Source organism: Aethalodelphis obliquidens, unplaced genomic scaffold (genome assembly GCF_003676395.1).
Source record: "Aethalodelphis obliquidens isolate GAN/ISIS:26980383/991018 unplaced genomic scaffold, ASM367639v1 scaffold30, whole genome shotgun sequence".
NCBI lineage: Eukaryota > Metazoa > Chordata > Mammalia > Artiodactyla > Delphinidae > Aethalodelphis > Aethalodelphis obliquidens.
Window position 1 is genome coordinate 1,759,130 of NW_020837974.1, and position 23,567 is coordinate 1,782,696.

A 23,567-nucleotide genomic window follows, 5' to 3' on the forward strand; every position below is an offset into this window, starting at 1 on the left:
CCCTTCCCTCCTCTGAAGTAGAGTCTGTGAGTGAAGGACAGGGATGAAAAAGTCTGCAAGGAGAGAGCACTGAGGACTGAGCTGCTTGGAAGCATCTGGTAGAAGCATCTGGAACAAAGGAGGAGGCAAGCCAGGCCAGGACCTCCCCAGGGTCTGTTCTCCAGGCCAGGAAGGTGGCTGGGTTGAGGCTCTTGAATGGTTTGTCCCAAGACCTGTAGGCGCTGGGAGAAAGGCCAGGCCGGGGATGGGTGCCAGACCCTGGGGCGGAAGGCAGAACAATGGAACCCCCTGCATTTGGACCCTGGCCAGCGAGATTCACATTTTCCATGGAGATAGAGCTCGTGAGAACCGGCAGGGAAAAGGGAGAGCCGGATGCCGGCTTTCCCCAGCTCCCGCTGAGACGCACAGCCAGCCTAGCGCCCGGTCCCCACAGACACCTGGCCGCAGAAAAGCCACAGGAGCGCTGCTTTCAAGCTGGCCGTGGTGGAATTGCCCCGTGGCTCTGGAGGCTGGGAGAGATGCCAGCCAGTGTGGTCCCTGAGCAGGCCACGGGAGCCAGCCCAACAGACCCAGCCAGAATGGTGTGCACACCCCTGGCTTGCCTGGCATCACCTATCCAGCTGCCTCGCTTACCCAGAGAGCGCCCTGCCACCCCGGGAACCAGGAAATCAGTAGGGATGGCCTCTGACCCGCCAAGGATGCTGTGCCGGGTACCAGCACACACCCGTGGTCTCTCTCAGAGCCTCCTGACTCTTACTTCACACTCAGTACTGACAAAGCTGGTCCCTGCGTCCCAAGCCCAAGGCAGATCCCAAGCAGCGCCCCCAAGTTACATGGAGGGAGACTGGCACCGGAGGAAAAGGGGTCGCAGAGACACCCTCCCCGGGTGGGCCCCCCGTCCCTGCCCACCCACCCCGCCCAACCTGGCATCTGTGATGAGCATTGTGCCAAGCTGTGGGACCTGGGCTCATCTCAGGTTTTGCCACCAACCGTGAGCCCTGTGGGGACCTATGTCGCCCTCAGGGGCCTCAGTGCTCACCAAGCCTAGCTTCCCCATCTTACAGCAGGGGAGGCTCAGGCTCCAACCCACAGCCTTGACTAGCGAAGAGAGTCAGGAGGCCGTCTTACTCGAGGGGAGAGGGTGAGTGTGCGTGCACCCCGACATTTGCACAAACACCTTTCGTGCCCAGAGTCTCACTTAATTCTTGCGCGAGGTGGACGACCGCAGCCCCTGTTTTAAGAGAAGGAAACAGAGGCTCAGAGAATTGGGTGCAGAGACAAGATGGACACCCCTGTCTTCTCTTCTTTCTGGTTTAACTCTCTCCCCAGTGCAATCCGCCGAGTGATGTATTTTTAAAAGGCCGATGTGTTGGTTAGCTACTGCTGCATAACGAACCGCCTCAAACCTTGGTGGTTTCAAGCAACCACCACTGTGTGTGCTGGCAGCTCCGGGGGTCAGCAGCTTGGGCCCAGCTGGGGGGTTCTTATTCTGTCACCCCGAGTCACACATGCACCTGCAGCCATGTGGCAGCTCCAGCGGGGCTGGGTGGTCTCAGCCAGCCTCGTTCATGGCTGGGGGTTGGTGCTGACTCAACGGACCACGTGGCTCCAGCCAGCCACCTCGGGCTTCTTCAGCCGGCCTCTCAGGGAGGCCAGAGAGGGCAAGCCAGAGGCTCGTGTCCCCTTTAACAATGCTCCGTCGGCCAAAGCCAGTCACAGCCAAGCCCAGGGATAAGGGGCAGTCAGAGCAGAACAAGGCAGGACGGAGCGGGGTGTGGACACGGGGCAGCCAGGACAGAACAAGGCGGGACAGAGCGGGGTGTGGACACGGGGCCATGGCTGTGACCGTCGCGATTCAGTGGACTCCCCAAATGGGGAAAGGTTTCTTCCAGCCGTGGTGCTCTGGGGGATGTTCTCTGGTCAGCCAGTAAGTTCCCTTCCACCCTGGTGGGCTCGGGGAAGGGGGCTGGGTGTGGGCAGCTGGGAGAGGAGGGTCCTGGAGGCTGAGGTGCGTATGGGCTCCTCCTGGCAGCCTCACGAACCTCCACTCCATCTCCAGGAGCAGTGGGTCTCTGGCCCTCCGTGGGCTGGGGTCCGTGCCGGTGACCAAGGCTAGCTGGGAAGGGTAGACCGAGCATTGCACTGCTCCTGTGCTTGGGGAGAGGGGATGCCTTTCCGGGACTTTGGAAGCAGCCCAGCAGAGCCAGGAGGAATTGGGGTCCCCCCATCCCACCCCACGCCTGGGGCCGTGGGAGGGACAGACGCATACTTCCCTCTCCGGAGCCCCTCCACCCCCACCCCCGCCAGCTGCTCCCAGATTTGGGCTGCCTGGTGACATTGTTTCCCCTCCAAGAGCAGAGACCCTTCCACCGGGCAGCCTTCCAAGCCTCGGTCTCCGCGTCTGCAAAAGGAGGACAGTTCTACCTCCCTGCCCGGCGGTCCCAGGGTCATGCTGGAAAGGGGGTGCTCACAGCTGTAGCCCAGCTTCCTTCCTTCACTGTCACCTGTCCCCCAGTGACCAGCTCAAGTCACTCACCCCACAGCCGGGAAGTCTTTGCCTTGCCTGCTAGAGGCCGGCCACTGGCTCCCATGTGGGGGACACTGGGTCCCCAGATTCAAAGCCGGGCCTGGACAGACATTCTTCGCATGCGGGGAGGCCTGTTTCACTGTCAGGGTGGGGTCCGGGGAGTCAGGGTGAGCCAGGGTTGCGTCTCCTGGGGAACCCGGAGGCCTCCCCCTCCCCAGAGAGATGCGATCCCTGCCTGGACTCTGAAAAGGAAGCCCCTCATCCAGGCCACCAGGAGCTCAGATGGGAAGGGCTGTGCCCTTGGTCCTGAGCTTCTCCCCTCCACCTGGGTCTCTGGGAAGGAATCTGACCTACTGGCCTCTCCCTGGCTCCCAGGGCCTCAGAACCAGGTGCAAAGGCACCCACATCTGCCCCTGCTGCCCCACTCTGCCCCGTCTCTCCTGGAGGTGCAGGGTGGGCGGCGGTCAGGTGAGAAGCAAGGCAGAGGCTTCCAGAAGCAAAGCCATGGTGACGACCCATCACAGCTGGGCCCTAAGAGATGCTCCACACGTGTTTCCGGAACAGACAGCATCGTGGTCTTAGAGGGCAATGCTGGCCGGCATAGGCCCACCCAGGCCACCCAGAGACACGGCCATCGTCACTCCCTTTTTACGGATGGCTAACAGGCTCACCCCAGGTCACCAGCCAGGATGGTTTGGACCCTCAGCCCGGATTCTTCTGCCTGTGGACCCAGGGACCCTTTCCTCCGCAGACGTCCCAGCTGGGTCTGCAGCGTGGGCGTGGGGCTTGGGGGCAGCAGGAGGTCCCAGCAGGCTCGCCCCCTCGTCTGCCCAAGGCTGAGGCCCAGCTCTGGGGGCGCACTCTGCTATGCGGACGCCTCCACCTTCCTCCCCACTGAGGACCCCAGAGGAGGGATGGCTGGAAACGTGCTCCCCATCCGAGCCTGCTCCCCCTCCGGGGGCCGGGGCTGGCCTGAGTGCTCTCCTCTTTGGGTGGGTGGCGGGGAGGGGGCTGGCTTCACTGGGCTCCGCTGGGCCCTGGGTGGGGGGGGCACAGGCGGCATTCACGGGGTTCCTCACCAGCCCTTGGGCCATTGTGCTGCCCTCCCGGCTGCCAGCCATCCTTCCACCTTCTGAAATGCAAATCCGACTCCGTCATTCTCCTGCCAGCAGCCCTTCCCTGTTCCCACGGCTCCGGGGGTGAAGGCCAAACTCCTCAGCAGAATGTGCAACGCCCCCCCCCCCCCCCCCCCCCCCCCCCCCCCGCTTCCCTCCTGCGCTCCGTGGCCCCCGGGCCCCAGCTGCCCCGGTGCCGTTTCCGGCTCTGGGGGGGAGGTGGCGGCTGCTGGTTCCCTCGCAGGAAGAGCCGCCTCCCCACGGGCTCAGCCTCAGCCCCTCGTTCCTTCTTCTGGGCGAGTGGGGGGAACAGCCTGTTCCTGACCCTGTGGCCACTGCCCCCCGCACACCATGCCCCTGGGCCTCTCCCGCGTGGGCCCTCGCCACCCTGGTGAGGGGCGCTCGGCCAGACTTCTGCCCACTGGGGGCCCAGCACCTGGGCAGGTGGGTATTGGGCAGGGAAGGAATTTCCTCCAGGCCCACAGAGCTCAGCCTAGCTGAGAGACAGACTCGCAAGCAGATGAAGTACCCCTTGATGCTGTGCGCACAGTGCCTTCCTCCCTCGGTGCCCGGCACGCGGCAGACGTGCAGGAAATCTCAAAGCACACGGAATGAACTCGCGTTGTGAGAACACAGAGAAAGGAGGGGCTGACTGCAAAGAGCTTCTCAGCAGCGGGGCCGTGTGGGCTGGCTCGGTGGAAAGGACATTCCTGGCTGGGAAACAGCTCGTGCAAGGGGCCAGCTGGAGGTGGGGAAGGGCCTCGTGTTTCTTAAAAGGCCGGGGGATGGGGGCCGAGCTGGGTAATGGAGGGAATGCAGGATGCCCCGTGGAATCTAAGTGAATCTGTTGAGCAAGGGGAGAAGGTGTGTGTTTACGGAGGTGGGGAGGAGGACCCAAGGGCCTGACGCTGAGGGAGACGAGGAACAGGGAGGAGAGTGCTGGCCATCCCACTGGATCTATCCTTCTCTTCTTCCCTAGTAACAGGCCCTCTCACTTTTATTGAGCATATTGCCATCTAGAATAAAAGACAACATTTCCAGGCTCCCTTGTAGCTGGATGTGCAACTATGTTCTGACCAACAGGATATGAGTGATGTCATCAAGTGACGGGATGCCCCTTTCTTCCTTCCTTCCTGCTTGCTGGAATGCATGTGTTGTGGCTGGAGCTCAAGCAGCCACTTTGGGCCGTGAGGCCTTGTGTTCAGGAGAGGGGAGCAACAACAAGAGCACAGGTCTTTGAAAATCACGCAGCTGCCGTATTTTACCGGTACTGCTTTCCTTGGGGCTTTGGAAACTTCTAACGTGTTTGGGTTACTGTCATTTGGGGTGTTATACTCCAGCCCGACCTAAGTCTAACAAATGGAAGGATGGCTCGGATTCTGAAGAATCCACTGAGACAGAATGCACAGAGCTTGGCTGCTAATTTGATGGGGGGGCAGGGGAATGAGAAGGGAGAGTCAAGCCTCCCTCTGAGATCCTATCTTGGGAGGCCGGTAGAATCCTTCACTCAACATGCATTAAGCACTTTTTTGTGTGCTGGGTACTGTGTTTGCTGTGCGAGTATACCGGTGGATCCCATGACCACTGTCTTCACGAATCTCTTGGTCCCGTGGGGGACAGAGGATACAACGGAAGAGCACCGATGGAGGGAGGTAAGCACCTCACCCGAGAGCTGCTGGGCCCCTCATTTATCCATTCTGCACAGTTATCGAGCACCTACTGTGTACCACACACTGTGTTAGGCCTTGAGAGCAGCAATGAGCGTCACAAACTCAGTGTGGAGTTTACCTTAGAGAGTCTGATAGGGGAGTCAGACAACAATCAAATAATCTTGGCTTTACACAGAGAAGCAGAGCTCTGCTGAGTGAATCCCTGCTGAGCGATTATGCCAGGGGCCGCAGGAGGCCCTGGGGGGATTCGTGATGCACCAGCCACATCTGGGCTGGGCATCTCCAGGGGGCAAGGGCTGCTGGCTCTCGTAGGGCAAGGCACCGTCCCCGGCACGTCCACCACCTTCCTGCCCCCTAACCCCAGGCAGCAGTGGACAGCAGATGGGGCCTGGCCAGAGGGAGTCTGCGCCGACTGGCCATGGGGGCGTGGCTATTCAGGGGAGGCTGAGGTGGTGGTTTGGGCTGTGGTGGGCAGGGATGGACATGGAGAGGAGTGGACAGACGTGAGCCGTACTTGGGAGGTCGTCAATAGGATTTTTTGTTGAAGGATTGGAGGTGGTGGCGAGGGGGTCACGGATGACACTCCCCACCCAGGTGTCCGGCCTGTGCACACGATGTTGGGGTGGGTGAGGAGGCCTGCGGGTGAGCCTGCTTGGGAGGGGAGAATTGTGTCGTTTAAAACACCTTTTTTTAATTGGGGTAAAATACATATAACAAAAAATTCTCATTTAACCATTTTAAAGTGTCCAGTTCAGGGGTGTTAGGCACATTCACATTGTTGTGCGAACATCACCACCATCATCTGCAGAACTTTTCCATCTTCCCAACGGAGGCTCTGCCCCCATTACACGCTCACTCCCCTCCCCCTCCCCCAGCCCCGGGCACCCACCCTCTGCTTTCTGTCTCTATGGACCTGGCTCCTCCAGGGACCTCCTAGGACTGGAATCACACAGTATCTGCCCTTCTGTGTCTGGCTTATTTCACTGAGCATCCTGCCCTCGAGGTTCCGGCTCCGACACCTGAGAGGCTGTGATCCCCTGGGGTGGGACCGCTGGCCAGGGGCAGGTTAGGGGGCAAAGGTAACTCAGAGCCGGGCTAGGCCGAGTTTGAGGCACCTGAGGCACACGTGTGCAGACGTTCACGTCGACATTTCGGGTCTGGGTGGGGTCCGGTTGGGGTCAGAGCCTTGGGGACGCCCACGTCTAAGAGACCGTAGGGGAAGGGCTGGTACAGGCCGGGAGAAAAACCATGTCGACGGGGAGGGTGTGGGGAAGGGGCCACTGCATCCCCAGCTGCAGAGAGAGCGGCCGTCACAGAGCTGAGCGGGGTGGGGTGCGGGGGGGCCCTGTGAGACCGGCTGACAGTGGTTGAGGCTCCTACTAGCAGGGACAGCGGCTTTCCGCCGCTTCCGTGAGCTGCGCCCATGGCCCACCTACCCCCAGGCTTCCCGGCTTTCACTCCCTCAAAGCCGGGCCGGAGGGGAGGGCTGGGGGGCTGCCTGAATGGCCGCCCCAGGGAGCTTTGGCACACATGGGGCCCTCTGCTTTGAATCCCAGCCTGTTCTGGGCTTCATTAACGAATAGCTCAGGGGCACCCCCTCTCCCTGTTCAGAAAGGACACAGCACCATGGAAACGTCCCCCAGATTCCCCAGGCAGGCACTGCCTAACGGGGCCACCTTCTGGGTTGTCGCTGCCCGGCAGGGCTCCCAGGATAACGGAAGGCGATGGCCAAAGGCCATTGGTTGGCGTCCAAGCAAAGAAACACGGACCCGTTCCTCCTCCCAACATTCATGCTCTGACCCCAACAGCAGCTAAGAGAAACCAGGGATTTGCATTCTGACACCTTCCCCCCTTAGCCTGCGATTTTGAGGAACCTCATGTCTAGAATCATCTTGGCGGAGGCCTGGGGGTCACTCTCGGCTACCAGCCTTTAAGGAGGCTCACGTGCAGACCAAGCTGGGCTCCACCTCTGAAGTGAAGAGAGCTGCCAACAGCAAGGAAGGCCAGTGGCACGAGTGGGGAGAGGGATCCCACGTGTTTGTGCACAAGTACGTGTCCACACGTTTACACCTTCCTGCCGGCTCTCCTCCTGCTGGGTGAAGGCCCGAGGGGGGACAGTCCTCCGTTCTCCTCTCACCAGCTCCAGCTGAGACCCCCACCCCTCCCCCCTTGAGGCTGCCTCTCTGCTGCCAGGCCCCAGCCTCACGGGAGAGTAGGTGGCAGCAGGCTTGTGGCCGGGCTAAGGGATTGATGAACCCTGCTCTCCTCTGTCACAACCTCTTCAAGGGCCAACCAGCACCTCTGAAAGTGCCAAGTCTTCCAAGTGACCCATTTGCCCGTGACAAGACACACGGTGATCCGCTCGGGCCAGTGCTGGAGCCAACAGACCAGTCCCCGTAGGGGCGTCAGACAAACTCGAGGGCCCAGCAAGCAGCCGCCTGCGAACAAAGCCACAGGTGCACCTCGTGCTGCGATTTTCCAACAAAATAGTGGAAAACCATTATTTTTCCAGAAGTCAACTATTTTGGGCTCATTCACATCCGTCTGAGTCCCCAGTAAATGATTCCTTCCCGGCTCCTAAAACAAAAACTAGAATTGGGGGAAATACTCCCTCATTTTCACTTCTCGATGCTCAAGTCCTCACTGATGGACAAGGAAGAGAAATTCAAAGACAGATGCACGAGTTCCCGCACGGCGGGGAGCTGGCCGTGGGACCCTGCCCTCCGGCCGGCTCTGCGCGCCCAGGGCTGTGCCATGAGCAAAGCAAAAGCCAGGAGCCCAGAAGCCCGGGGTTTGTGCGGCATGAGCTACGGCAGTGGCGCACCCAGAGGCCAAGAAAGGTCACGCGTTTATAGGGCAATCCAGACAGACCCTGCAAAACAGCTTTTATTTACAAAGGCCAACGATGAGTAGCACAGAGGGCAAAGCTTATGCCTTCCGAGAGACTTGCGTACAAATTACGCGTAGGTCAGAGTGTTCCTAAATACAGAGGTCAAAGACCAGCGAGTCCACCACTTGCTCCTGCAGCCACCTGGTGGCTTCACATTTCAACTCCCAGATGTGGGTTCTCTCGCTTCAAAGGATGTGTACCCGGCGTGATCAGCTGCTAACAGGCCCTTGGGAGCTCGGGGAGGTCCTCACCTGGAGCAGCTGCCGGCCGGCCCCGGGCAGGTCTGAGTGTCCACTCTCCAGTGCTCAGAATTTCTGAGCCACACGAGAGCAAACATTGCTTCCAAAACCACAGCAGGGGTTTGAGTTGGCTTAGACGGCTTCTCGTGGAATTTAAATTCTATTCAGCTCTTGAAGGTGAACGGGGCTTTCCGCACAGGGTATTTATTACTTAAAAACGAAGCAAAGCTCTGCAGCTCTCACGCTGGTTGCTCTGAGCTAGGTGGCCGTCCTTTTCCTAATGCCATCGGTCTTTTTGCTGGGACGAGGGTTCTGGTCTGTCTGCAGGGCGGCCGGGCCCGTCCAGAGGGGCAGCAGAGAGGCAGGCAAACAGAAGGCAGGCCCTGTAGGCCCCAGGCCCCTGTCCCGCCCCGCACTGTGCTGCTCCGGCAGCCCCAGAACCCCAGCCCCGAGCCGTGGGCCCCGCAAGCACGCTGGGCACCTGGCATTCTCCAGGGAACAGATCCACACGGCGTCAGAGGGTCACAGCCTTGAGTTAAGTCATTTACTGAGGTGTCTTCAAGGCTGCTTACTTTTACTAGATCAACATCACTGGGCCCAAGGAGCACAGGCAGACGAATGTACGTATCTGCAATTCTCAGGAGCATTTTCTTGGAAAACTCAGGTCCCGGGGCTGACCTTGCCCATCCCAGCTCTGCCGACGGCCAACCCGCTGCACACACGGCCTTTTCCTCCAGGACCAGGCGAGGACGTCCCGACAGTGGCCCATCCGTCATAGGTCCCCAGAGCCCTGGGCTCCTGAAAGCAAGGAGTAATGCAGAAATGCCCGTTTTTGAATGGGGTGGGGGGGGGAGAATGACCCCCTGGGGACCTGCAGGCCGCGGGCATCGCCTTCATCACCCTCTGGGTGCCTGACTGGTGGACTGGCTCCTCCAGGCCTTTAGCTGAGCCGGCACCCAGAGGAGGAACGGACCCAGTGGATGAAACAAGGCAAAGGTCAGCAGTGAGTTCACCCGAGTTAGCCATCAGTCCAGCGGGGGAAACAGAAGAAAAAACGGACTTGGAAACTCACAGGCCGAGTAAAGAAAACATGACACAAGCCTGGCCCCCTGGCTGAACTTTTTTCAACCCCCCGTATGACCGGCACCTAAGCGGTGAAAGGGGCTGGCGGGTCCCCCGCCTGACTCCGGGTGGCCGGGGCTGGGAGATCCCTCCGCCTCTCTCACGGGACAGGGCAACACAGCTCCTCCTGGCCACACGCCTCGCCCGTGCTGGAGCCGGGAGCCTCTGACCGCTGTGAGGAGGGCCCAGGAGTTTCTGAAAGAAGGACAAGTCTGAGCCGGAGCCCCTGAGGTGCAACACGGGAAGGGCTGCCGCGCCGTCGGGGCGCCGGGGGTCCCGCTGGCGACGCGGAGGCGGAGGGGTGGCCCGGGACTAAGCTCTCCCTGGTGCGCAGGGCCCTCCGTTCGGGCTGAGAGCGAGAGTTCTCGCATCAGCTCTCCCGAGGCGCGCTGCCTGTCCTGGAGCTGGTGGCCGAGTGGCGTCAGCGCCGATGAAGCAGCCCTCGCCTGCACGGCCGCAGGTGGCCGGAGGTGCCCCGAGAGGACGTGTCTCGGCCGGGCCCCCTGCTGCCCCGCAGCCCGGGCAGGTGTGTCTGTCCGGCATGAAGACCACCGGGGGTAGGGGGGACGCGGGCCTGCAGCCGGGGCTGCAGAACGTAGGCGACCCCTTCCCAGAGATAAAATAGAGGCATTCGGGGTTCCCTCAACAAACAAACAAACGGGCAAAACGAAAGAGAAAAACCGGGGACGGAGGTGAGGTGTCAGTAGGTGCTGTTCTCCTCCCCACAAGATAAGTTCCTTTCCGGTCTGAGTGCTTCTGTCCTCTGAACCTAACCTCGCCCGGACGGGGCATCGCCACGTGCCGGGCGACCGCAGGGGCCTAGGGCGGGGAGGCGATTTTCTTCGTGGGCACAGGCGGAGCTAAGACGATCTCGTCGGAGTCATCGGAGTTCACGTCCTCCGCGGGCGGAGTCGCGGCGCGCTGCGGCCCCGAGGGAGGGGGCTCCGCTGCAACAGAGAAGGGCCGGCGGTCACAGCCGCGCTCAGCGCCGCCGGGGGCGGACACGCGAGGGACGGCGGGGCAGGCCTGACGGACGCCACGCCACGCCACGCCACGCGGCCACCCTCGTTAGAGCCTACTCGCACCCTCTGCGCTCAGCTCCCAAGCGTCGGCCAGTTTCCCCGAAGCAAAACAGCCGCGAAAGGTGAAGGCTGGCGGCACGGGGGAGGCTCCAGTCGGCGGCGGGGATTCTCTGCACGGCGCCCTCATGGTAGCGTGCGTCCGGGAGTCTGCGGCCCGGGAGGCCGGCTGTGACTCGTGGGCAGATGCAGCCGGTGGCCCCCGGCTTCCTTGGGAGGACACGCCCCCCGCAGGAGGAGGGGGCGGGCTAGGCCAGGCCAACACCCAGGGACCACCCGCGAGCTCTCGCTCCTTTCTTCACGCACATCTAAACCTATTCATCGTAATCGACCCTAGGTTGGGATGCGCCTGCCGACCACCCTGCAGACCCCCTGCGCCCTCAGTGGCCACCTGGATGGGATGTGAGGAAGGGGCAGTTTCCCCTGGGGCCTGGGGCCCGTGCTCCCAGCCCCAGAAGACGGCCTCTGCTCTGACTGCTTCACAGAGTAAAGTGCCAATAAAAAAGGAACCAATCCCTGACTTGAGATAAAAGAAGGAAGGAAATCACCACCCCGCGTGCTGCGGATACTGTAACTGTGTCAGCTTTTTTTCTGTAACTGTCAAGAAGACTATGAGAGTGGAAAAACTTATGAAATTAAAAACAGCAGTTTTCAAGGTTAGCTTCAGTTTTTCTTTCCCTTTAAAAACACTTTCACAATCAGATCAAACAAGGGCTCCATGTGCAGTTTTCACAGAGACCGTTTCCTCGTGTAAACAAGGGCCCGAACGAGGCCGGCGGTGGCACTTTTCAGGCAGGAGGATGAGCTGCCGCTTTGAAAGGACACGCATTTAACAAGAGGAGAAAAGGGCGGCATACACAGGCCCTTTAGCCCTGATCGAGGAATCTAAAGGTCGCCAGACGTAGGGTCTGGTGAAATCCGCCTGAAACTGGTTTTGGGAGAATAATATGCAGCCTTTGGAGAGCTTTACAGACGGAGGTTTTGGACAGAACCTCAAAGTTCAAAGTTCGCTCTGACAAAGCCAGACAAGATTACCGAAGAGGACAGAGTACGATTTTTCACACGTGGCGGTTTCCAGGTCAGGCAAGCCCCGGAAGGGCCCCCGCGACCCGACACTCACCAGAGCAGGGCAGCGGGGCTGCCGGTGCCCCTGGCCCCCATGGCCTCGGCGCTCCGTCCCCAGGAGCCGGAGCCTCCGCGGTCTCCCCGCTGCTCCCCTCGCTGTCTTCCTGCCCTGAAACGACAGGCACGTGGGAGGCTCCCATCCTCACAGGCTCGTCGCACCCACCCATCTTCCTAGGCGCACACTTCTGTTCAGAAAAACTGCTCCTTTTACAGTTCTCCCTCGTTACGAAGCACCACGCCCTTCCTGCACCTGCCCTTCTCCGACTGCGCCTCTGCGACCTCAGAACTCAGCCCGCGCGCCACGCTCGCAAATGAGACTCAAGAGTACGCTGTCTAGTGACAGTCCCCAACCTCACGCCGCCACCTCTGTGCCCCCTCTGGCGTACAGAGATGGTCCAAGCAAGTGTCCCGGTTACAGTCTGAGGGAGGAGGACCTGAAGTACAGGCAGAATCATACATTTGGGGACTGAAAGCGACTTGCAAGGGGCCCTGCCCAGCCCTCGGGCTCTCGCACAGGAGGAGTGAGGCCCGGGGAGGACCCCGAGTCTGGAGTGGGGCAGAGCCGGGACCGGGCCTCACCATGGGCTGTGCGCCCCTGCCAGTCCAGGGATTTCTCCACTGACTGTTACTGGATCTTAATGAAGCAGAAGAGGAAATACAGGCAAAGTTTTACTTAAAACCAACAAACAGGAAAAACATTGGCCCAAAGGAGGGACACCGCGTTGCTCTAGTTAGAGCTGAGAATAAAAATCAAAACCACGAAGCTCCGGCGGCGTGGGTTGCGGTCACCGACCCCGGAACCGGCCAGCCTGTCGGGCTCCGGGAAGTCGCTTGGGGCCGGCTCTTTCCCCTACGACCCAAGGGACAGGGGACGGAGCTGTGACAGGAAGGTGTGGCCGAGGCGGTACCCAGCTCGCAGGTGGCCGTGGGACGAGCCCCCTAACACGACTTTACACGTCCCAGCTTCCGGGACGGTGGCAGCTCTTTTGGTTGAAACCTCAGAAGGCCAGCTGCCCCTCGCGTGAAATCCAAAATGAAATGCAATTACCAGGAGAGGCTGCAGGGAAGGGCGGAGAGGAGGGTGCACTGTGTGGGGCCCAAGCAGGTCTGTCGGGAAACGCTGCAGGGGCAGCTCGTGGACCAGCAGCACTGGGGGAGAGAGAGAGACTAGCTGATTCTGACTTTAGGGAAGGCCAGCGTCGTGCGAGGCCGACGGGCCCAGGTCCTGAGACATCGTGCGAGGCCGACGGGCCCAGGTCCTGAGACAGGCGGGCTGTGAGGGGCCTCGGGCGTGTCCCCTGCACCCCTGGCCGTGGCTGGCTGCACCAGGGACGGGCCCCAACCCGAGCTCGGCCCCTGGCCCGCTGTAAGTCCCACTCTTTGCCCGAGGTGACTCATACAGGGTTCTGAGCCGTTGCAGCCGGGACAGTCCTGACCAAGCCCCGGCGGATCCGGCAGGCACGGCGCCACTGACAAGAATGTGTTGCTGCAGCAAGGCTTCTGACGACACCCACGTCTTCCTGAACACGGGTCATGCCATGGTGTCCTTCAGGAAGGGGCAGGGCATCGGCACAGGCCGACAGGCAGTCTGCAAACCGAGGGCTCCCCGAACCCCACGCTATTAACCCCTCCCATCTGTTTTCTCCCAGCAGGAGGAACGGTCCTAGAAAGGCTTCTTTCCGAGGACCGGAGCCTGTGGCCCACCTCACCCGGTGGGTGGGTGTAGCTTACGCTCTGGTGACACACCCTGTGCCTTTCCGGCTGGGCAGCCCCCGCAGGTGTCCGGCACTGCCCCGCGATACAGAACAGAGGTAGGCCTGCCAGGTGGACTTACCTGTGCCTGGCCCGTGCCAGGTGTGCCCGGAAAGCAGACTGGATGATGGTGATGGCCTCCTCTTGCCACGGGTCCCCCTCGGCCTGGACGACGGGGCTCGGGACGCGGGGCTCGGGCGAGTCCTGGGGCAGCGACGGTGGGGAAGAGAACCGCGTGAACCCCCGCCACCTCCTGCGCGCGGATCCTCGGCGCCGGGTTAGGAGCGCGGTTCCGACTCGGGTGCTGCCTCGTTACTATTTCATCAGCAGTCTCCTGACTGCAGGTTACTTGGACTCTAGAGGTTCTTAGAATCGGTGTCTGGGGGTTTTCCCAGGGGAGGGACTCCTATCTTTGCTGTAGTTTAAGCCTCTGTCTTGACCCCAAGATGGACACGGTACTCGATGTCCCAGCACCTCAACGCCATTCGGCTCCTGAAGCTCAACCCTGGGGGAGGGCACGGGTGCCAGGGGTTGGAGGGCGAGGCACACGCCCAGGGCGAGGCAGGACGCGAGGACCCAAAGGCGTCTACGCTTGTCCCGCCGACAAAGCGTGGGAAGAAATGGAGAGAGAACGTTAGGACTTGGGCCCGTGTGCAGCCCCTGAGGGTTACCTGGGTGGGAGGGCTTGGCATGGCAGGGGGGTCCGGGCTGCACACTCCACTAGACGATGGCCTCGCCCGTGCCGGATGCGCCCGGAAAGCCGCCTGCAGCACGGCAGCCTAGCGGGGGCAGCGGGGTGGGGGGTGGGGGGAGACGGAGACGGGTGTCAGTTTCCCTGGAAGACGGCAGGCACGGGTTGGGGTGTCCCAGAGGGAGAAGCTCCAACGGCCGAGAAGAGGGCTCCCTTTCTGCCGCAGAATCTCGGCAGTGCCTGAAGGAGCCTCTCTCCCTCACTCGCCACAACCTCCTACAGCGAGAAACACGCCGCTGCTCTGGGAAGGAGCAGGCCCTGTGAGACGCTATCACATTTAGCTGCAAACGTGATTCCACATTTTACACGTAGTTATGTTTTCACGCTGAGATCGTTTATTCCGTGTTGGCATAGTTATTCCACTCCATACGCTTTCCACGTACAACTTCTAAAGTCAAGTAGGGCGGAGCCTGATCTCAGACTATGACAAAGGAATTACGTATCCTTCGACCTCAATCTTAAATCATTTTCTTTAGCGATACACGTGGATGCTCTGTAAGTGCTGAGATCAACGTTCCGGATTTTAGGGGCGGCACTTTTATTTCAGGGGTCCTGCCTCTAGTCCTGAGCAGGGCTTACGGCTCCATAACGTTTAGGAGAACGACACTCTAGCACGCTGAGCCCCACCGCTGAACCTGCGTTTAGAGGTTCAGATGCTTCCATGATCACAGTCACCAAAAGAACACATCTTTGTCTTCCTTGAACGCAAAGTGAAGGAAATGCCACAAACAGGGGTTAGGAGACAACAAAGAGGCGAGAGAACATCAGTTACTAAGGACAAAATAACGCACTAAAAGCAAATGAGTATCTAGACAAACCCAGAAGGTTCCCACCACGCGGTTCACAGGAAAGCCACCGCACCCGCTGGAGGGGAGAGGGTGCTGACCGAGCAGGCCAGAAAGGGGAGCAGGCGTCCTGCACGCCATGCTGCCCACACGACAGCCCGCACGGCGGGTCTGTCATCACCCTGGAGGCTGAGGGAGGAGGGGACACCAGAGGGGAAAGGGCGGAACACCATCGACAGCACACAGGCCGCCGCCTGCTTCATAAATGTGCTCTACGGTCCTTCCAGGGACCCTCGTCCCCTCAGTCGCTCACAAACATTTACTGAATGCCGACCGCACGCCAGGCACCCCTCTAGGAACCAGGGACCTAGCAGCAGAAACACGGGATGGTCCCTGCGTCCACGAAACTTACATTCTAATGGGAGGGGCAAACAGTTGCAAAAAGGGTGAAGTATCGGGTAGGGACAGGAGCTATGAAGAAGACTAAAGCAGGGCGCGGGGCTGGGGAGTGCCGGTGGTGCAGGGAAGGTCGCGTTTCAGCAGAGACCTGAGTAAAGCCGGGAGCAGGACATGCGAGTGTCTGGAGGAGGAGCCTTCTAGGCAGAGGGCGCAGCAGGCGCAAAGGCCCTGTGGCAGGAGCAGCCTGGATATTTTCAAGGATGCCAGAGACGCCTCCAGACTGAGCGGGGCCGGAGGGGTGACCGGGGAGCAGCGCACGCAGGGCTTCAGGGAACAGCTTTGGGTTTTGTTCCAAGTGTGAGAGGAGTCATTACGGAGTGATGTGGTTTAACATTTAAAAACATCATCCAGGTGGCTGCAAAGGGAATAGGCCGTGGGAGGGCAGAGCAGAAGCTGGGGCGGGTGGGGAGGCCGGGCGAGGGTCCCGGCGGCTTAGATGCGCACTGTCTACCACATACCCTACTGTTCTCCTCTGCTCTGACCCGCATTCCGTCACACCCCTGCTCTCCTTTTCCCGGGCAAGCCACACCCTTTCCCTTACCCAGGGCTTTGTTTGCCGAATTCTCCTGCCCAGGATGCCCTTCCTCTCACTCCCCAGTTCAGTGAGTCCCTCTCCTTCTCAAGGCCCGCCCCCCCCGCAGGGACGTTCCCGGCCCTGGTGAGCAGGAACCCCACAGTGCCGTGGACGTGCCCCTAAACCCCGCTTCCATCCTGGACTGGCCTGTCTGTCTTAATGTCTGTGTCCTGAGGGCCCACAGAACTGATGATCAATAAAAGTGTGTTGAGAGAATGATGAATGACTGAATGAATTATGAAAGTGTGAAATTATCCAAGTATTTATTTGATGTTAACATCACTTCAGTATTTTAACTCAGTGCTGGGGCCTGGCCTGGGTTCGTGAAAACACGGACTCAATGACGCTTCTTCAGATCTCCACACAGTCACTTGAACCAAAGTAAAAATACGTATTTTGAAATTAGTAAAATAAAACTGGCTTACCTCGTCCAGAACGGCCTGTTTTTTCTGAAATAAGGAGATCAGTTATGAATTAACATGAGGATGAGTTTTCTGTGATACCGTATTCGTCCCTTGGTCCCTCCCCCTGCCACAGCCAACAGCGACGCAACAGCAGAGTCAGCCCCCTGCCCGCCACCCATACCCAAGGGGCTCCGGGAGAGGCTGATGGAGCTGATGCAGACCCGCCTGCAACAGCAAAGGAGGAAGCGAGCGGCCGTGACCGTGACCGGGAGGCGAATCACAGCCGAAGCCCAGGCCGCCACGGGGGCGTCTGCGGTTCCTGGCCGGCTGCACGGCAAAGTGACTCGCAGGGACCACTGAGACGGGATTGTCTTAGGCTCCATGTGAGGAAGCCCCTCCCCCAGCCAGAACTGTCCTATAACATGCTGTGTCCTCTCTGGAGGTCCACAGAGCGGCTGACACTGCCCGCTGGTGATGTTACAAAGGGGACCCCCGTGCAGGGTCTGGGTCACTGACTCCCAAGTCTGACCAGTCATCAAAATCACGGGGTGGCGGGGGAATTTCTCCGGTGCTGTCACGGTACTATGGTTAAGTGGTACATCCTCATTCCTAGAAGGTACGCACTGAAGTCTCATAACGTCTAAAACTTACTTTCAAACAGTTCTGGAAAAAACAGTACGTGCAGAAAAGAAACGTGGCTAAACGCGCGCTGTTGCTGAACCGCGGTGGGGGGCGAGAATTAGCACCTCACTGAACATACTGAGTTCTTTCAACGTTCTATGTTTTGTAAATTTTCGTCATCAAAGTTGGGAAGAAGCCATGATTAAAAAAACCCTCCACCGGCAGATTTCCGGAGCTAAGATCTTACACTATTCGGGCAGGTGGAGAGCTCCAGTTTCTGTTTGTTTGTCCAGCTGGGGGAACAAGGGTCACGTGCGTTCTATCAAACGGGGGGAGGGGGCTTTTTTGGAGCATTTCGTCATCAGAGAGCACCGTCCTTTAACAACTGCAGTCTCCGCGAGCCCCATCTCCGCGAGCCCCCCCAGGAGCTGATGAGAGGAGCCCCACTCCTCCCCCAAGAGAGACCACGGACATCGCGGCTCCCGGTCTGTCGTGCGCAGCCTGCGGCCCCTGCTGCCCTACTCAGCCCACCCCCGGGCCTGAGACCCCACGCGCAGCCCTGCTGTCCCGTCACCCACACCGCTGTCCCCTGAGGAGCAGCCCCGAGGCAGGCTCTCCCTGTTCCTGACACGACGGCCATCCCGGGAGCCCCAGCGAAGGGCTGCCATGGGGCCCGAACTGCCAGGGAGACCCCTAAGCTCAGTCCCGTGCTTGCAGGGGCGCTGCACCCACAGCCTGCGTCCCTGGGACCCATCGGGAGGTGACAGAGGCTTCCAGACCAGCCACTGCCCGGCCCGCGGCAGGCACCCCCCAGCTCGCCCACACGGGCTGCAGGCGCGGCCTTCCTCTCGCCCTCGCCGCCCGAGACCCCGGGTCTCCGGAGGCTATCTTCTGCCTCCCTACGTTTTCCTACGTGTCTAGGGCGTCTGGCATGGAGCCCGCCCCGGCAAAGGAACGGAGGAAGGGCTGGCGAGTGAGGATGTGGGCGGCAGAGGGCCGGCGGGTGAGGGAACTCTCACCCAGTGCTGGTGCCCCTTCCACCGGCGCTGCAGGAGCCGGGCGGCAGCGTCTCTTCTCCCCTCGGAGCAGCCGGAGCGGGGCCGGGAGGAGCCCCCCTCGCTCGTGTCCAGCTCCGAGTCCGTCTGGGAGGGACCGGGGGGTCGGGGCGCTTCCCGGGTCTGCAGGAAGTCCAAGGTGAGAAGGGTGACTGGGTCGGGGATGGGGGCGGAGAAGCCGGCTATCAGGCCAGGAAGCAGGATATTAGGATGCAGGCAGAGCTTCTCAGACTAGACTTTAATTTAGAGGAAAAAAATCAGTGTCCACACCGCTCAGCATGCCAGACGACAGAAGAAGTCTCTGGAGAGCTAACACATTCGCTAGTAACTAGGGTGAAAGTCGGTTTTCGTTAACCCTGTAAACTCTGGGGGTAGCGCTCTCCCGCGAGGAGGGGAAGCAACGTGACCTGTGGCGTCATCAGGTAACCACACGCACCGTCTGAGCTCAGTCACGTCGGTGCACCCGTTACCTGCTTCCCGGGAGGTCCTTTACCGGCTCCCTTTGCGTCTAATACTGGATTACAGAAATGGGACTTCTGAGATAAAAGGCAATAGATCCCTAGCTTGGTTTTTTGTTTGTTTGTTTGGCCGGACCCCGTGGCACGTGGAACTGCCCGGACCAGGGATCGAACCTGTGTCCCCTGCAGTGGGAGCGCAGAACCAGATGAATTGCACAGACAAAGCCATTACTGCCAGTTCCGGTGGACGTGGAAAATATTTTTTCTCCCTAAGGGAAAGCTCCAGGAATAAGCAGAACTCTCCAATCCACGTGTGTCGGGTGCCCCCCAGGGGTCAGGGCTGCCTGCGGCGGACAAGCCACGGGCCGGTCAGCACCGTGAGCATCCCACTGGGAAAGGAGCCTCGAGGAGGCTCTGCCCGCCACACGCCGGGCAGTCAGCGGCCCGGCGCCGCAGCCACCTGGGGCCGACAGCGCGGGCGTTTGGGTAGGTGGGGGTCTCCTGAAAAGGGCCCATCGGGCAGGGTGGCCAATCTCCTGGACAGGAGGACAGTGCCTCTGCAGGACTCAGAACACTCTCTAAAGCACTGGAAAATCTGCCAAGGAGATGCACCCACACGGGTACCACAGAAAGCCTACTTTCCTGAACAACGGAACGGACCGAGATGGACCCACACGTCCACCCCACGTGTGGCCAGCTGGACATGCGGGGTCAAGGGCACCGCACAACCCCCGGGGCTCCAGCCAGCCTGCGCCAGGACAGCCACCTTTCCTTTGCCGAATCAGTCGGCGGCCTGGGGTTTGTCTCAACTTGTCATTGGAGAGAGACATGCTCGTCAGCTTCTCCACATTCCCTTTTAGGGCTTTTCTCTTTCCCTTTTGTGCTGGGGTTGAACTATATGTAGCGTCAGATGCTAAAAGAAGGAGGGGCCTTAAAACAGGACTCCAGCTAAATAAGAAAACCTTGTAAGAGGGAGACCCGTCTAGATTTTTTAAAAAAACAAACCCAAACACTTTTCTTTTCCACTCTCAGCAGATCAGTCAACCCCGCACCTGGTATGCCCTCCCTCTCCTAGAGGCCAGTCCCCGTCAGGCTACTGGCTACCGAAACAGCAAGTCGCTTTCTGAAGCAACAGAACTTCTCGGCTAAAACACGTGCCGGGTAAAGCCTGGCCGTCCTGGTGGATTCGGCGTGTTACTCAGATCTGTAGCCAGGGTCGCAGAAGAGGGCGGCACGGCTGCCCATCTCAGCGTGCACCCACGCTGGACGCCTCGGCCAGGCTGGTCTTCCCTGTCACACACTCACACGACAGGCTCCCCTTGGGGCAAACTGCAGCCACAGGGTTTCAATACCTCAGTTATTAGTTTTTTGTGTTAACAGATGTAAGATTATAATTGCCATCTGGGGAATCCATTAGTCGGAAAAAAAAGGATTAGCGAGGAGACACACTCTCGCCACTAGAAGTTCTAGCATAGGTGGCACTGGGCCGACAGGGGCCAGAGGGCTCCCCTGGTTCAAGAAGGTGCTCAGGGAGGAGCCAGGGGAGACCCTCGCCGTCGTGTCCATAGAAATGGAGGGAGCGAGGGGACAGGGAGGAGGGTCAGCCTAGACTCACCGCCTGCCTACCTGCCCACGCGCCCTGCGGAGGGAGCTGCGGCTCCCCAGTCACCCAACCCCCGGCCTAGGGGCAGGGGCAGGGGCCGTGCCGGCCCCGGCGAGCGCCTTCCCGGCCGGCCCCGTGTCAGTGCAGACTCTGCAACTTACATTGAACCTCCCGGTTCTTCACTGAGAGTTCCAGCCTTCCCCGGGGCCTTCCCAAACTCCTTCTCGCCTTCTAACGGCAACCCTTGTTGGATATTTAAACTTTTATTTGAAGTTTGGGGAAGATCTTCACTCACCGGCTTAACTTTCTAAGACGCGAATACTAGTTTGAAAAGTCAATTAACTGATAATTAGTGCAGAACTCCAGGATTCAATACACGCAATTTATAGAAATCGACTGTGATGGTAGAAGGAAACTGGACTGTCAACGTTGGATTCAGGCAAAACTCCGGGCACGGAGACAGTCAGAACCATCAGCTCAGAGTCCCGCCATGCCGGACAGGAGGTAAAAACACAGACAACCCTACCTCCGGGCTCGTCTCCTCGGGGTCCTCCTCCCCTCCTTTCTTACTTTCTTCCAGTTCTTGAAACTTCCTGGTAAGTGCTTGAATTTCCTCCCTAAAGTGGGAAGGGAAGAAAGTGACACCTTACTTGCCATGACGCCGTGTAAGATGTCTGTACGTGACAGGAGGGGTGGCGGCCTGCAGAGCTGGCAAGGATGCCCCCCGGGAACGAGGTGGGTGCCCCGCCACCACCTGACTGCCCAGGAGCCGGCACTGCCCAGGGCGACCCCTCCGGCCCCACTCCTGACACACGGGAGGAACGGAAAAAATACCGACTGCGTGAACGGTGCACGGATATCCTTTGGGGTTTTTAACAAGCAAGGCGAGTGGAAGGAAAGACAACTCATGTACTTGCTACAGATCTCAGAGGCAAGGTAAAAATAATTCTTCACTGTACGCCCGCCCATTCTGATTGACTTTAATGCTAGGCTTCCAGCAAAGTCTAGTCACGTTTATTCTGAAGATAAAATTTGGTATTCATTTCGGTAATCCGTGTCTTACTAATTATTCTGAGCGCTAAATATTTCTGCGCAGATTTCTAACCTACTTTTTTGGGCATTTCTTACTGAGATAACATTCATATAACCCCAAACTCACTATTTTAAAATATGCGATTAAGTGGTTTTTAGTGTAGTCACGACGTTGTGCAACTATCCTCACTATCTAATCCCGGGATACTTCTGTCACCCCAGACAGGAGCCCCTTACCTGCCACTCCCTACTCTCCCCTCCCCCACCCCCCAGCAACCCCTAATCCGCTGTCTTCTCTATTAATGTGCCCATTCCAGATATGTGCGAATTGCACAGTACGCGGGCTTTTCTGTCCGCCTCTTCAGGGAGCATCAGGTTTCTGACTCATTCACGTCGTGGCAGGTGTCAGCCCTCATCCCTTTGTACGGACGTACTTCCGTTTTTACTCTCTTCACCAGCTGACGGACATTTGCCATGTGTCCACTTTTTATCTACGGTGGACAGAGGTCAAGGACGGAGCGTGGGAGGTGGCGTCTGGACCCGGGGTGTGGAATCAGGGCGCGTCTGAGGCTGCCCGCAGCGGCCGTGCTGGAGGAGGGTGCGGGCCGGGGAGCTGGCCGTGATGCCAGAGCGGCAAACACTGGCCCAACCGTGAGCAGACTTTCCCCAGAGATCGGATATTTACTCTGAGGGAAACAGCCAACCACGGGAGGACCTCAGGAGAGGGGCGATGTGATCGGGCTGGAGCTGTACGGGGCCGCTCTCGCTCTCGATGCGGGCTGAGCGCGGATGCGCCGGGGTGGGCGGGGCTGGGGAACAAGGAAGGGCCTGGGGCTGCGTGTCTTCCGACTTCGTCCACTCACCTCAAAGCCTCCTCTCTTTCTCTTCCCTCCTTCTCACCCTCCTTCATGTTTTCCAGCTCCTTCTCCAAGTCAGCCTTTGTCTGCAGTAGCTGCTTCACCTCCAGACTGAACGAGGAACCAGAGATATTTCAGCGTCATTAAAACAAAGGCTCACAGTGACCTGGGTCACCAGAGCACGAAGAGCTTTCAGAAAACGTAACGGGTCCACCCTCCTTCCTTATGCATGGATGAGGATGAAGAAAGGCCCCTCTCTGTAACTGCAGGGATCTGGGAGCAGCGCCGGGGGCGCCTGGTTATTTACTGAGCGCCTTCCGTGCGCGCGGGCAACGGACGGAGCAGGGCTGCCGGACGAGGCGCAGGCCCCGCTCTCACGGGCGTCACCGTCCCGCGGGGAGAGGCATTAACCCAGCGGTCACACAGCTGGGTGCCTAATCCGCTCCTGAGATGAGAGCTCCCAGGACCCGCCATGGACCAGACGGCGATGCAGCCTGAGCTGAGGCCTTGAAGACAAGAGGGTACCCAGGCACCTCCACCCGAGCTTGCCTGTGCCCCACAGGTGACGCCTCGCTGAGAACGTGGCTTTAAAACGTTCCACTGCTCGCCGTGGTGGTGACCTCACATGAATGAGAGACATCACCAGGAGTGTCACACGGTAAGGGCTCACCGAGTGGAAGTTATTATCGTGCCATGCGACGGCTTAAGAGATAATCAGAGATGCTATTTACCGTGCAAAATGACTGGCCTAATTTTTATAAAGAACCTGCACATGGATGCACTATTAGGCTTCGACTGGAGGTGAAAAAACAGGTGGAGTGGGAAGGGATTTGCCTTCTGCTGTGAACAGAAGGCAGCAGAGACGGGTCCTTCTCAGACCTCGACGTGCACGTGAATCACCAGGGGGCGTCTCATTAGATGCAGAGTCAGGTTCAGGAGATCTGGGCCAGGCCAAGGTAGCCAGCCCCGGGTGGGCAGGGCCCGAGGGTCTGCATCTCTAACCAGCCCCCAGCTGATGCTGCGGCCGTTGGCTTCCTAGGCCACACTCTGAGTAGCAAGGTCTCAGAAACACCATCTCAGAAGATGCATGGGTTTAGCCTGCTTGCGACAGAACTGCAACTGGAGAAGCCACACGTAAACAACGGGTGGAGGAGACAGGAGCGTTTTAAGCGGGCTACAGAGCGAGACACTAGAGAACGAAGGGCAAATGAGCAGAACCTTGAGGCTTCGCCTTCCACACTCTCATGGTCACACTGAAACTCCACGCGCCACAGCACTGTCTTGTTTGATGCACAGATTAGGTGCTGGAAACACAGCACTGAGTCTTTAACCCCTTCTGCAAGAGACCTGATGGATGGCCTGTTATCTTACACGCATCAATCACAGTCAGTGCTTCTCTGAAAAAGAATTTGGAAAGCCGTCTGGAATTCCGTGTAAAGAATCTGGAAA

At 59.2% G+C, this 23,567-nt stretch overlaps 1 protein-coding gene across 6 annotated transcripts in view; it reads right to left on the bottom strand.

The window, feature by feature from the left end:
• Positions 1–8,180: 8,180 nt before the first annotated feature.
• The window catches only part of IQCE (IQ motif containing E), a 39,402-nt gene continuing 24,015 nt past the window's right edge, over positions 8,181–23,567 (bottom strand). Inside the window, exons 14-23 of one of the 6 annotated variants that reach the window (XM_027125630.1) lie at positions 22,125–22,229; positions 20,756–20,846; positions 18,133–18,291; positions 16,514–16,537; positions 14,191–14,298; positions 13,602–13,723; positions 13,168–13,313; positions 12,816–12,916; positions 11,763–11,876; positions 8,181–10,510 (exon numbers count right to left, since the gene is read on the bottom strand). In XM_027125630.1, the coding sequence (XP_026981431.1) occupies positions 10,454–10,510; positions 11,763–11,876; positions 12,816–12,916; positions 13,168–13,313; positions 13,602–13,723; positions 14,191–14,298; positions 16,514–16,537; positions 18,133–18,291; positions 20,756–20,846; positions 22,125–22,229 (1,027 nt within the window). In that variant the 3' untranslated portion in view covers positions 8,181–10,453. Of the gene's footprint in view, positions 10,511–11,762; positions 12,917–13,167; positions 13,314–13,601; positions 13,724–14,190; positions 14,299–14,444; positions 14,969–16,513; positions 16,538–18,132; positions 18,292–20,755; positions 20,847–22,124; positions 22,230–23,567 lie in introns of those variants that run through there. The other 5 variants (XM_027125631.1, XM_027125633.1, XM_027125629.1 and 2 more) reach the window with 5 other exon arrangements.